The 13,246-nt window shown below is 36.7% G+C and overlaps 2 protein-coding genes across 4 annotated transcripts in view; one reads left to right on the top strand and one right to left on the bottom strand.

Moving 5' to 3' along the window:
• The window catches only part of LOC136843348 (recQ-mediated genome instability protein 1-like), a 96,297-nt gene extending 83,105 nt beyond the window's left edge, over positions 1 to 13,192 (bottom strand). The window contains exons 1-2 of one of the 2 annotated variants that reach the window (XM_067111646.1): positions 13,062 to 13,192; positions 12,246 to 12,365 (exon numbers count right to left, since the gene is read on the bottom strand). In XM_067111646.1, the coding sequence (XP_066967747.1) occupies positions 12,246 to 12,248 (3 nt within the window). In that variant the 5' untranslated portion in view covers positions 12,249 to 12,365; positions 13,062 to 13,192. Of the gene's footprint in view, positions 1 to 12,245; positions 12,366 to 12,481; positions 12,882 to 13,061 lie in introns of those variants that run through there. The other variant, XM_067111647.1, reaches the window with a different exon arrangement.
• LOC136843350 (dual specificity protein phosphatase 3) overlaps positions 1 to 13,246 on the top strand; it is a 52,184-nt gene that overhangs the window by 36,340 nt on the left and 2,598 nt on the right. For both annotated transcript variants that reach the window (XM_067111648.1, XM_067111649.1), the window contains exons 3-6: positions 35 to 173; positions 3,246 to 3,360; positions 9,551 to 9,662; positions 13,072 to 13,188. In XM_067111648.1, coding sequence (XP_066967749.1) covers positions 35 to 173; positions 3,246 to 3,360; positions 9,551 to 9,662; positions 13,072 to 13,188 — 483 coding nt within the window. The remainder of the gene's footprint in view (positions 1 to 34; positions 174 to 3,245; positions 3,361 to 9,550; positions 9,663 to 13,071; positions 13,189 to 13,246) is intronic.

Consider the following 13,246-nt stretch of genomic DNA (forward strand, 5'->3'; position numbering starts at 1 on the left):
TACAAACATTACACTTCTTTTCCTCTGCTCCCAGATTTTGATGAATTGCGAGACATCGTTACAACAGTAGAACCAAGATTTCGTATAATACCGGAGATGCGACAACATGTCTCCCGTTTCACTGATGGGGCTGATATGGATGAAGTATATCCCAAACTTTATTTGGGAGACTGGTAAGTTCTTTGACAAGTCATTTGGTTTTCACAAAAGGAACTTGAAAACTTTGTTTTGAATATTATTTTGGTCCTTCATTGTTGGAAGCAAGGATTTTCTTGTTTTCTATTTAGATATTTCTAAATACAAGCAATCATGGTACATTATGACTTGCAAAATCACAGGAAAACCCTATAACTTGATAAAGTTCGGTCTAAGGAAGCAAAAACCTGAACTGATAGATGGAGTAGTTAATAACACTGAAGAGTGTAACGTCTACTTCACATTACACATGCCTACGTCAGTGGTCAGTGCACATTGAGACTGGTGTTTTCACAGCCTTGGTCTTCAACAGCAATAAGTTTCATGAGACAGAGCTGGCAAAGCATTGCCAGGTACAGTACAGTTTCAGTGGTGAAAGGACACGTCAAACCTCCACACTGATATGTCACATGGACTTTACAGTAACTAGGATTACCTTTTCATTCAATTTCAAGCCACCCATCCCCAAAACCCCGAAGGGGTTTGGAGTGCATCTTTGTAACATGATGGATACAAACAAGGCCCTGGTGCCAAGAGGCAGATCTTTGCATTAATCAGTTAGAATTATGACACAAGTCATCCCGACGGGAAGGACAGCGGTAATGATATTAAGATAATTTGACCATACTCACATAACTCAGGAAATTGTGAACCACATCATAGACTGCATGAATTTGTTCTGAGGATTCTCTTTTATCTCCTTAATAACGAAAAAGAAAGAGTAATAGCAAATGAGCTTAGCAAATCTTTCCATCAATGTGGCCTTTTTTCCCATACACAGCTATCTGCTCACTTTTCACCTCATCTACAGCCATCAGTATGAAGTAAAGTTGTGCTAATTCCTTAAATTGTGTTAGAGTATGCTTCCCCTGCCCAGTCGGTTGTGAGTACTTACAGTACTGGGTTTCTTGTCATTAAAAAGTTTAAACTCATTTTATGTCCACAACAGAAGTGAGCTGTACATCTCGAATCTGCTCACTGACGTAAAGAAAGAGCTAACAATGTGACCCAAACTCTTACATTTGCCCCACTGCAGCACTGGCTTTGCCTTCACATCTGTAGGTTATACAGCAATATCTGCAAAAAATGGATTTTTTTTCGAGTTATCATCAAGCAAACTCTCAAGACTCACTGAGAGATTAAGTCTGGACTTACAAAGAGGCCATTAATCTTCATAGATGAGTTTCACTTCAGTCTCTGCTACTATGCTTAACTTGGCAAAGGTCTTCTTATTCCCAGAGAAACTTTGATTTCAGCTCTTAAAAGATATCAGTCAGAGGCCTTGCAGCTACACTACTCACGTCAGCCATATCTTACCATACTGAAAATTCGAACTTCCTCAGGCTCTCAAAATAAAACTCACACTTCACAGAAACTTCTATTGAGACCGAGACAGTCTTCCTAAATAGATCTGATACAAGAACAGTTTTATTACAGCGTCTATAGCATCAAGAAGGGTTGCAAGTTGCATGTTTTTTAATCAAGGTCACAGTATGATCGCATGCCTTTTTTTGGCTGATCACCTTTTGCTCTATCCTTCAATATTAAGAGCCTGAGTTACACTCCTCGACCAGGCATAATGTGTTAACGAAGCAACAGATATGTTTCCATGAAAAAAAAAAATTCCTTTAGATTTCTTGTAGGTAGTTCGTTTTGACCGAGGAAAATTCATTTGTACAGTAGTAAGTGGAAAAACTGTTAAATAAAATTTGTTAGCAGCAGACTTTTGAAATAGCATAATAGCTATATTCTAACTTACGTTTAAAATTCTTTCAACATTGCACATATTATACCTTGAAGAAAATAACTTTTAAACTGCTTGAGTTTTGAATTATGTATGACCATAACTAGTAAGCTAATTACTTCTGAACAGCAGTTTTCCACTTTATTGCTCCAAATGTCAAGGAATCTATGGTACTATTCCTATATTTCGAGCTTTTTTCCAGACTTTTTACCCATTTTAGTTTTCTATCATGCCAAAAACTTAAGAATTTTTTATCCATTTTAGTTTTCTACCGTGCCGAAAAATTATAAAAGAATCAAGTCAACAGTCACTAGATCCCCAATATCAAAATCTTTTAGAATAGAATAGAATATATAATTTAGGTCAAAGGCCAAGTGCTATGACCTATGAGGTCATTCAGCGCTGAAACGGAAATTGACAGTAAAAAGGTGTGAAAGGTCTAGCAGGAGGAAAACCTCGCAGTTGCATTATTGTTAAGAGAGGGAAAATCCTTTAAAAGCTGTATGACTTGGATTATACATTTGGACCAAAGGCCAAGCGCTGGGCACATGAGGTCACTCAGCGCTGAAATGGAAATTGACAGTAAAAAGGTTTGAAGTTTGAAAGGTGTAACAGGAGGTAAACCTCGCAGCTGCACTATCAATAAACTGTTAGGAGACGGAAAATCTTTTAGAAGCTGTATGACTTGAAATACAAAATTTGGGCCCAAGGCCAAGCACTGGGATCTAAGAGGCCATTCAGCGCTGAAAGGGAAACACTGAGAGTAAAAGGTTTTAAAGGTGTAACAGGGGAAATCTTGCAGTTGCACAATGAAACAATTGTTAGAAGAGAGTGGAAAATAAGATGGAAGAAAGACAATATGAACAGAGACGCAGTAAAAGGAATGAAAGAGGTTACAGTTAGGGGACAAAGGGACACTGCAAAGAACCTTAAGTAATGCCTTCAGTGCACCATGTGAGGTGCAATGATGACATTAACCCTGTATGAAGTAAAAACTGTACGAGAAAACAATCAATCTCTAGAATCACGGTGTTCTTCACTCTTGCAACTAGTAAGCCATAAGAAGAGTACAAAAAATAGTAATATTATAAGCTAAAAATAATAAGGGAATAATGTAAATGCTCTCATGAAAAAATTAATATTTCCTTTCGTAAAAACTTTTTTTTGCCAGCCTGCAGAACTTTAAGGTAAAGTGGAATACATCAACAAACTTCCTGACTGTCTGAACATTCTATTTAAAATTATTTACTGTAGTTATTTATATATCTTATGTGAAAAGTTTCTTTTATTTTTTATCTTTTTCAAGTGATGCAGCAATGAATGAACAATACTTGCTACGTCATGGCATCACACATATCCTAAATGCTGCAGACAACACAGGGGGACCAGCTCGTGTGAAAACTGGACCAGACTTTTACAAAGTTAGTATCCTGACAATTCATGTACTGTACAGAGTTTAGTGGTAGCTCGTATTATGTAATATTACTTTTAATTTAACAGATTAACTCCTGCATATTAAAGATGGCAGTTTATCTGTAGTGGGAATGCTATTAGTATGGCATTTTCTTATCTACAAACACAGAAGTCTCTGCTGGATTTTGCCTTTTGCTTTGCTAACGCTAAAAATGAGATTATTGAAGATAGCACCGATACATTTTTGTAATACTATGATTAATCAATTCTCATATAAAGCTAGCTTTTGTATGAGTAAGTGCACATATGTGAATAATCATTAATAGATTTTAAAGCAAATTCTTAGTAAATCAATCACTAAATTTTCATCTACATTATGTGGGATTCAAGTTTAAGACCTTTAACCTAGATGTGAATTGCTGTGATCCATTAAGACTCCACACCACAGATCCTACAGAGACACTGAATCCCAAGTAACACCCAAACCAAAAACTGTATATATATTCAATACAAAAGTAAAATGCCATTAATATATCTAATGCTGGATTGACATTGAACTTGAATGTTATATTTGCTCACATGAATCAAGATACTATGACAACAAGTCCAATTAATCCTACTAGCTGAGACTTACAGGAAACTGTTTTCAGCAAAAATTTTCTCCATAAACAATACCAGATATAACTCTGGCTATCTCTAATCATAAGAAGTATATACTAACATGGTAAAAACCTCAAGAAGTTTTAGGGTAGTGAATGATGTGCACGAACTATGAATTCTTTTAACTCATTCAACATGACCTAACCCTCATTCCTTAAGTTGATATGGAATAACAGTCTTGAATGATTGTGAGGATCACATATATAATTGTTAACCATCTGACCAGTTAGTAGTGCATGGACAGACATGTTATTAATGTTAAAATTAACTGTTTCCTAAAACTTTAAGTTCCACATCTGTCAGTGTATCTGATGGCTACTTAAGGGAAAGCAAAAACTCTTTTAACCGGATTAGGTTGAAGGAGCAATGGAACTACAGGAAAATAAAATCAATTTACAGCACAAGGTATAAAGAACAGCCATTACGGTGGTGGGTTGTACGGATGCTAAGTAGTAAATGAACATCGTTATTGCAACCAGGCTAAGAAGAGATGGGACGACTAGCCCTCCAGTCTTCTATAATAAACGGAAGCATCTGTGACTGCCAACTAATAATGTCAAAGAATGTCGGGGATGGGTAGGTGGCGTTTCTGGGTTAGTTTTCCTAACGAATGATCTTGCCTGAAGAGATAATCACAAGCCATGAACTCATAGTGTCTCTCCTTGTGGTATGTAGTATGTCAAGAGGGCCTTAGGACTGCTATAATTCTGGGAAGTCAGACAAAATCTTCATGACCCACTGTTGTCTCAATTGTCAATCCTCAAACTTAACCATTACGCTTGGGATGGAGAGGAGCTCAATAAACCTGTAGCAGAGGAGATTCAATGATCACAGATCTGACTCCTCTCTCAATTGGTTCACTGAGGGCCAGGTGCAGTCAAACCATGGGTCAGAAGGGGTAAGTTTTACCACAGAAGGAAAAATATGCTCAAATTGCCAAAATAAGGCTCATTCCCCTCATAGAGCAGATAACTAAAGCAACAAAGTCCCCTCATGGGAACTCCAGCAGAAAGGATCAAAAGTTAGCTAAGTGGGAACTCTAAAAGTGCAGCAGCTAGCTTTATATCTAGGGAATGGGAAGAAGATCCAAGAGGGGATAAGGTTGTGTTGAAGAGGGCATCATTAGTGATTTAGAAAGAGTCAACAATATCAAGTGTATAGTCATAATAATTATGAACATATCAAAGGAGTTGAGCACTGTTTCATCTAGTTAGCAACATAAAAGGCTATAGCCTCATTACCTACCACGTCTGTGTGGTTAGAACTGAGCCACACTTGGAGAATGAGAAAATAGCAAAAACCCACCACAAAACACAAAAGTAGATAATAAAAGCAGAAATTGTAAAGAGCAGTTTTAGCCACAGAATAATATCAGAAAGGAGAGTGAACATCTCAGTCTATACAGTAACATCGTTACGGTACGCAAAGCCCCAACTTATAAGAAAAGCAGAGGAACAATTGGAGAAGGCAGAGGTTAAGTGCTCTCATGTAGCCTATATTAAAAACTGAGGTATAAATACAGTGCTGAGAATTACTTGAAAAACCTGTGGGTCTATCCACTCCTTATAACTAGAGCCACAGGCTTACTTTTCTTAGTCACAATAGGCACTAGGCTCTGTAATTTATTTGTATAAGAGCTTTCTGCATTGTAGAAGAAATGAAATAAAATCAAAAGATCTGGCATGGCCTGTCATGTGGCAATGGAAATACAATATGAAGATACTGAGGAATGAGTTATGAATATGAAACAATTCAGTATGGAAGTAAGCAATCTAAAATTGCTCCAGTATCAAAGAGTACCTGGCAACCCTAGGAAAAAGTCTTGTAATTCTCAAGAGGTCGTTCGTCATCTGGTGGTTGGGGCTTTACAACTTATCTTCACACTGGTACTCAGCTCTCTAGAACCATGCAAGACAAGCTTCTACCCCCTTTTTGTTTGATCCAAAAGAATGTGTACTTTTGGTAATAACAATAATGATTGTTATTATTATTATTATTATTATTAATTAATTAATTTTTTTGTCTATCACAGTCATCCTATTCGACTGGGTGGTTTTCATAATGTGGGGTTCGGGGTTGCATCCTGCCTCCTTAGGAGTCCAGCACTTTTCTCACTGTGTGTGCCATTTCTAGTAGCACACTCTTCTGCATGAGTCCTGGAGCTGCTTCGGCATCTAGTTTTTCCAGAGTCCTTTTCAGGGATCTTGGGATCATGCCTAATGTTCCTATGATTATGGGTACAATTTCCACTGGCATATCCCATATCCTTCTTATTTCCATTTTCAGGTCTTGATACTTATCAATTTTTTCTCTTTCTTTCTCATCTACTCTGGTGTCCCATGGTATTGCGACAACGAATAATACTTTCTTCTTGATTTTGTCAATCAACGTCATGTCTGGTCTATTGGCACGCATCACCCTATCTGTTCTGATACCATAGTCCCAGAGGACCTTTGCCTGATCGTTTCTATCACTCCCTCTGGTTGGTGTTCGTACTGCAAGCTAGCTGGTGTTTCTTGCACAGGCTCCAGTGGATGGCTTTAGCCCTGAATCATGCCTATTTTTTCCCAGCCCTTTGTTAGCCGAGTCGGTTGAGCTTCAGACTGTCATTCGATGGGCCGGAGTTCAATTCCCGCGGCCGGCTGATGAAGAGTTAGAGGAATTTATTTCTGGTGATAGAAATTCATTTCTCGCTATAATGTGGTTCGGATTCCACAATAAACTGTAGGTCCTGTTGCTAAGTAACCAATTGGTTCTTAGCCACGTAAAATAAGTCTAATCCCTTGGGCCAGCCCTAGGAGAGCTGTTAATCAGCTCAGTGGTCTGGTAAAACTAAAGTATACTTAACTTAACTTGTACTGGTTCTGCGCAAGCGCCTGACACTCGCTTGCTATGTGGTTTATGGTCTTGTCTTTCATGTTGCACTTCCTGCATATGGATGAGATGTTAATTTCATCTACTGTTCTTTGAACATATCTGGTTCTTAGGGCCTGATCTTGTGCTACTGTTAGCATTCTTTCTGTTTTCTTCTTGAGTTCTCTCCTCTGTAGCCATTAGCAGGTTTCATTGCTGGCCAGTTCTTTAGTCTGTCTCATGTACTGTCCGTGCATTGGTTTGTTGTGCCATTCCTCTGCTCTGTTTTTCATTCTCCTGTCTCTGTATATTTCTGGGTCTTCATCTACTTTTATCAGTCCTTCCCATGCACTCCTTAGTCACTCGTCTTCACTGGTTTTCAGTTATTTCCTGTGCTCTGCTCTCGATGTTGATGTAGTCCTCTATACTTAGTAGCCCTCTCCCTCCTTCCTTTCACATTATGTATGGTCTGTCTGTACTTGCTCTTGGGTGTAGTGTTTTGTGTATAGCCATGTGTTTCCTAGTTTTCTGGTCTATGCTGCAGAGTTCAGCCTTCGTCCTCTCCACTACTCCTGCGCTGCATCTGATTAATAGTACTACCCATGCGTTGATGGCTTTCATTATGTTTCCGGCGTTGAGTTTTGACTTGAGTATCGCCTTAAGTCTCTGCATATTCTTTCCTGATCGTGTCCTTCATCTCTTGATATTTTATATCCTCTCTTTCTATTATTCCCAGGTATTTGTATCCTGTCTCATCTATGTGTTTCATGCTACTCCCATCTGGTAGCTCTATCCCTTCAGTCCTTGTCACATTGCCTTTTTGTATATTGCATGTTGACCAAGGCACATTTTTCTATTCCAAACTCTGTCATGTCCTTACAGTCTTGATCAGGGTATTTATTTCCTTGATGCTCTTACCATATTATTATTATCATTATTGCTGCTGTTGTATTTTTCATGCAACATTATCCATCCAATTTTTTTTTTCCAGGGACTGCCCACATATTCTTCTATTTTCAAATATGTATCCTGTGTTTCTTAAATTTGTACCACCCCAATGAATAGTCAAGCAAACTACCTTCAGTTTATTAATAACTTGAAAGGTATGACTAAGTCAGCTGTAAAACTACACCAACATACAAAGGGGGATTGATTCTGACCCACACCATGACTGAACTAAAATAAACTTTCCATTTACATTGCTTAGAGAACGAAACTATGTAAGGAAGATAAACTACAAGTGATATCTGCAATACCAGGACAGAATAATGGCAGAGTTACTTTAATATTAGTAAACCCCCCATATTCGCGAGGGATGCCTACCACAACACCCGTGAATAGCTAAAATCCGCGAATACTTAAAACCCTCGAAAAACACTCAGAACTGCCTATTTTGATAGTTCACAAAAAAAAAAAATCTAAAAATGCTTGTACCTAAGTATTTTAATAGTTTTATCACAAAAAGTGCATTTAGTCATGAAAATATGAAAATACAGTAATTAGTGGAAAATACCATGAACGAGTGAATTTTCCGCGAATAATGTGTACATGTTCCATAGAAAAATCCACAAACTGGTGAGTCCACGAATCGTGAGAATGCGAATACGGGCGGTTTACTGTACACTAATATTACAAGATTGAGCATATCAGAATCTTCAAAAAAGGCCATTTTACATAGAAAGATAAGCAAATTCTTGTAATTTAATGCTTATTACAGCAAATTAAGTGTAAAATTTATGTCTGCAGTAAATCATTATTTACAACACTTACAACTCTTGCATATGGGTAAATCCACCACATGCAAGTGAAATCACTAGAAAACCAAGGCCTAACAAAACTGCAGAGCCATACTTTGAAGGTGAAATTTCTTACATCTCACAATGATTAAAAAATTATACATAAATTTAAGGTTTCACACGCTACCCAATGATTATGGAAGTGAATGCTGAAACGTACAAAAATTCCCTACATTATGTACATCACTGTATTCTACCTCCAGTTCAGTGCCCCATTATTGCTAAGTATCCCGAGAATGTTCCAGAGCAATGGTAATATCTCATGAGGTAAAGGTGTTCTGAATAAAGATTTGGATCTAATCACTTTCTCCGTGAAGCTAATTGATATTTCGCTTTGTAAGTCTATTGTTCCTTATGACTCAAAGCCTCACATTTATTCTTAATCCATAAGAAGCAGTTTTAGTCCACGCAGAATATTGCTCATTTTTTTTAAGTCTCGTGTACACAATTACAACTGCTTCTGTTTTCACCTTCACTATTAGCATGAGACTTCTAAGTTTTGGATTCAATTCATTAACACCATAATAATTAGAGAATACAATTTTCCATTGTAATTCATTTTAATTGCTAATACAGCATAGTCTCTCTCATAATACTTAAAGTTTTGCAGTCTTGTTGACAAGCTGCTTTTACATGATTATTTAGCACTGTGAATACTTGGACTTAATGATATAGTTTTGAGTTAACATAGTGGACAAACTGAAGTCTCTGGCTCAGCACTGCTTGTCAGTCAATATGGCACACTAATGTTCATTGAAATATAGAAATAATATTCAGCACGCATGAATTTATCTTTTCCAGCTTATCATAGCAGTAAGTTTGCATGCAATTCGTTTGTTACACAGAGTCATTAGACAGAATTATGTGAACTGCTATTTCATATCTTCAGAGTCCTACAATCACTTACTTAGGGCTAGACCTCTTGGATCTCCCATTTGTTAATATCACCGTTCATTTTGAAAAGTCAGTCAATTTCATCGACGATGCCCTGAATTCTGGAGGTTAGTAATGGTGCCTTTTATTTCAATGCATGTTTTTGTAATGAACTTTTCATTGTAAAAAGTTTGTTATTTGTAGATGAAAGGATTGTGTGCATTGTCTTCATTAAATTTCTTGTCTTATTTATTTCAGTATTCAGTTTTATTTGTTAATTTTTTAAATTTTTACGCATCAAGTATCAAGAGAGCTCGAATGAACCTTTAAGTTTTCATGGCCCTTAAACCTGTTTTACTAATTTTGGAACAGGTCTTTTTCATTTGTTTCAATCCTGTAACACTTCTGGCTGTCAAACTGGCAGTTTTTGACAGACATTTTATCAATGGCATGCGAGGATGGTCTGCAATGACGACACTGCATTTATTACATTTCCTCCACATATATAAGAATATGCTTTGACCCTGGACTGCAAGTTAATGACCACTAACTGATTTTTGTTTATCTCTGAAACAGGCTGAAAAACCAGATTCAGAGATATCCTTTACCTGAAAATGGTGGATGGGATTAAATACCAAATACTCGACCAGAGAACAACAGGGAGAGCTGAGAATGAATGACAACCACTAAAAGATGACAAAAATTCATTAGGCATTTATGAGAGATTCTTGGGATGGGAGGCAAAAGAAGGTGCACTAGCACCCTTCAACATCGGTGATGCTGACCGTGAAGAGACTTTTGGTTGTGATTTAATATTGTGAGACATACTCCTTGTTAGAAGATTAAATCAACAGAAGGATCATAAGACTAAGCAATAAGGGCCAGAAGGCAAGATAGAAAACCTGAAGGTCCAGTCTCCCAACTCATCAGAAACATTTTCACCAGAGCTGTTATGTGCAATTAATATTGCTCTAATAGGGCAATGTTTGTATTTCCCTATAAACATCTGGGACATTAATATTTAGCTTCATTTGGGATGAAGTAAGATTACCTAAAAGGTAATGAGTTACTAAATATTTAGTTAACCACATTCTATATTTACCTGACACTTGTAAGGTTAGAAATGGAAAGACCTTTTCCCTAAATGTGAGTAAATAATTATGATTTTTGCCAATTATGTACTGGTTCAAAAAATATGAAAGCAGCCGAGCAGGAATACACCAGCAGAGAAATAAAGAAACATGAACGCAGAGTTCAATGAACTCTTTCGCTGTGGAATTTACTTTGGCTCTCAATCTCAGCAAAGTGCACACTTCACATGAAAAAGTGAAAATTTTTTCAGTGAACAAAATTTTTTAACATCTTTAAGCATTATATTTTCAGGACTGAACATTAAATTAGCTTACATGTAGCCCATTAAATGTAAAAACAATTATTAACAAGAGGAAAAAGTGGAAAATCTATAATATGTCAATTCTGAGATCTATATCATGGACACTAGCAATCCTATTAGTACACAATGTATGATATAATCATCGTCCACATTAGCTACACTTCTTGTACCCTCTACATGTGCTTGCTATAATATATGTAATAATACATAGCTAACTTCTATACACATGGGTAACAAAAAGGGGAAAACTGGAGAACATACAAAATACTTTGTTTTTATACCCTTATTTGTAACATTTAATCATCCTTTCTGTACATCAAAACACTTTATATTTATCTTCCACATTGGGAACATTTCTCGTATGCTTTACAATTATGACTGTACTTCAAGACTGGAAATGATACCACATGGTGGCTTCTTGACAGGTCACAAATGTATATACAGTAGTCTGTTTTCTTTTACATTCTCCTTTACCTCTTTTTAGGCAACTATTCGGCAGGACTGAGCAAACTTTACACTGAGGTTTGTAACTTTAATCTACAATGTGCTGGAAAATGCCTATCAGTCTTGCTTCTATGATATTTGAAAATGATTGTGTCTTTGAGATTTCTTTCCTCGATACCCTTCTAACTGGCAGTGATTTACTTTTTCCATGGACTCATTTCTTTTATTCTAAGTTACTAGCAGTTTCTCAATGTTATAAAATATATTTCTATCACATACTGTTGCTTCATTTATAAACTGATATCTCTCATTTACAAATAACGCTATGAAACCTAGTTTCTAATCTAAAGCTATTTTCTTAAAAATAACTTTCAATGGTAGGCATAAAAACTAACCTAACTGCAGTTCCAACTGCAACAAAAGCTTATCCATGGAAGGTAAATCTATAAACTGATGTTACCTTGATCATTATGGCTGCTTGCTAGCTATCAAGGTTTTAAATACAATTAACTTATAAGAGTCAATATGCTCTCTGATCTTATCAAATATGAACATTCTTACTTTCCACATTAAGATAATCAAAATAGTTATCAGATTCTCAGATAAAAACGAAACAATATTTCCCTGATTTCTTGGAGTGAAATTTGGTGAGGTGTTAACATATCAAAAGCCTTAAAAAAAATGGGGGGGGTGGGTTGATGTTACATGAATGGCTAAGATCGAGTTAAAGGGAAATTTGGCCTAGTAGCCTAAGCATTCATGATAACACACTTGTCCTCGGTAAACAAAATACCCTTCCAGTGTTGTGCTAATCAATGTAAATATTTGCTATGGAAAAGTACGCACAGTACAGTAATAAAACATGATTACGTACCATAATTTCAGTGTCACATATCACAAGGCCAAGTAGCCGTCACTTGGTGGGCTAAACTACTTCCAACTGATGAAAACAATCCTTCCTTCTAGGTAATTCTTGTCCAGAATTACGTTCATCCTAGAAAAGATATGGTTCTATATAGTAAATAAATAAATCTTGCTGTCGTGAAATATAATTTACACACCATGACTCCAACTTTACATATGAAAATACTGAAAATACCAAAAACCTACCAAATTCTGTTACAAGTGTAGAAAAGTTTCCAGTTGTTGACTTTCGGCTATATATTTCAATAACAGTCAACAGATGGAGGTGCTAAACAACTATAAAGCATAGGAGCTCAACTCAGGATTAAAACAGCACACACTATCTATCCTTGGTCACCAATGGATACAGCGTTCTTTACACAACATTTTTTATGCAGTGAAAGTTGCCAGAAAGCAATATAAACTCTAGAACAACCATAAAGTTGTCCAGCGAAATGAGAGGGTTTGCGAAGTCGGGGATTTGTACCCTTTATGTTAATGACTTGTCTTGATAAGTTTGGTGTTTCCCTTTCCACAAGACATTAGTTCCTATATGGCAGAGCAGTTCATCAGAAGTTTTGCGCGACTGTCAGGGTGAACACTTACTGAAGAATGAGACTGAATTGTTATTGAGATAAATCAATGATGTTATGATTTAGGTCCGATTCGTGTATCCTTGGCTACACTTGACATAAATTCGGTTACACAGATAAGATAGTCATTGAAAACAGGTTAACTTTAAGGACGAAAACAATTGTTTCTTTAATTTGATCATTTGAAATTGTACCTCTCTGTAGGAGTAGTTTTGGTTCATTGCCGCCAGGGTCGGTCCAGATCAGCAACGATTGTGGCAGCTTTCCTTATGCTGAAAAGAAACATGACTGCAGCGAGAGCCTTGACGCTTTTGAGAGAAAGTGAGTTTGATTCTTTAATTGACTCTGGGGGATGTGTGGTTTTTACAATTTGATTTCA

Source organism: Macrobrachium rosenbergii, chromosome 11 (genome assembly GCF_040412425.1).
Source record: "Macrobrachium rosenbergii isolate ZJJX-2024 chromosome 11, ASM4041242v1, whole genome shotgun sequence".
Taxonomy (NCBI): Eukaryota; Metazoa; Arthropoda; class Malacostraca; order Decapoda; family Palaemonidae; genus Macrobrachium; species Macrobrachium rosenbergii.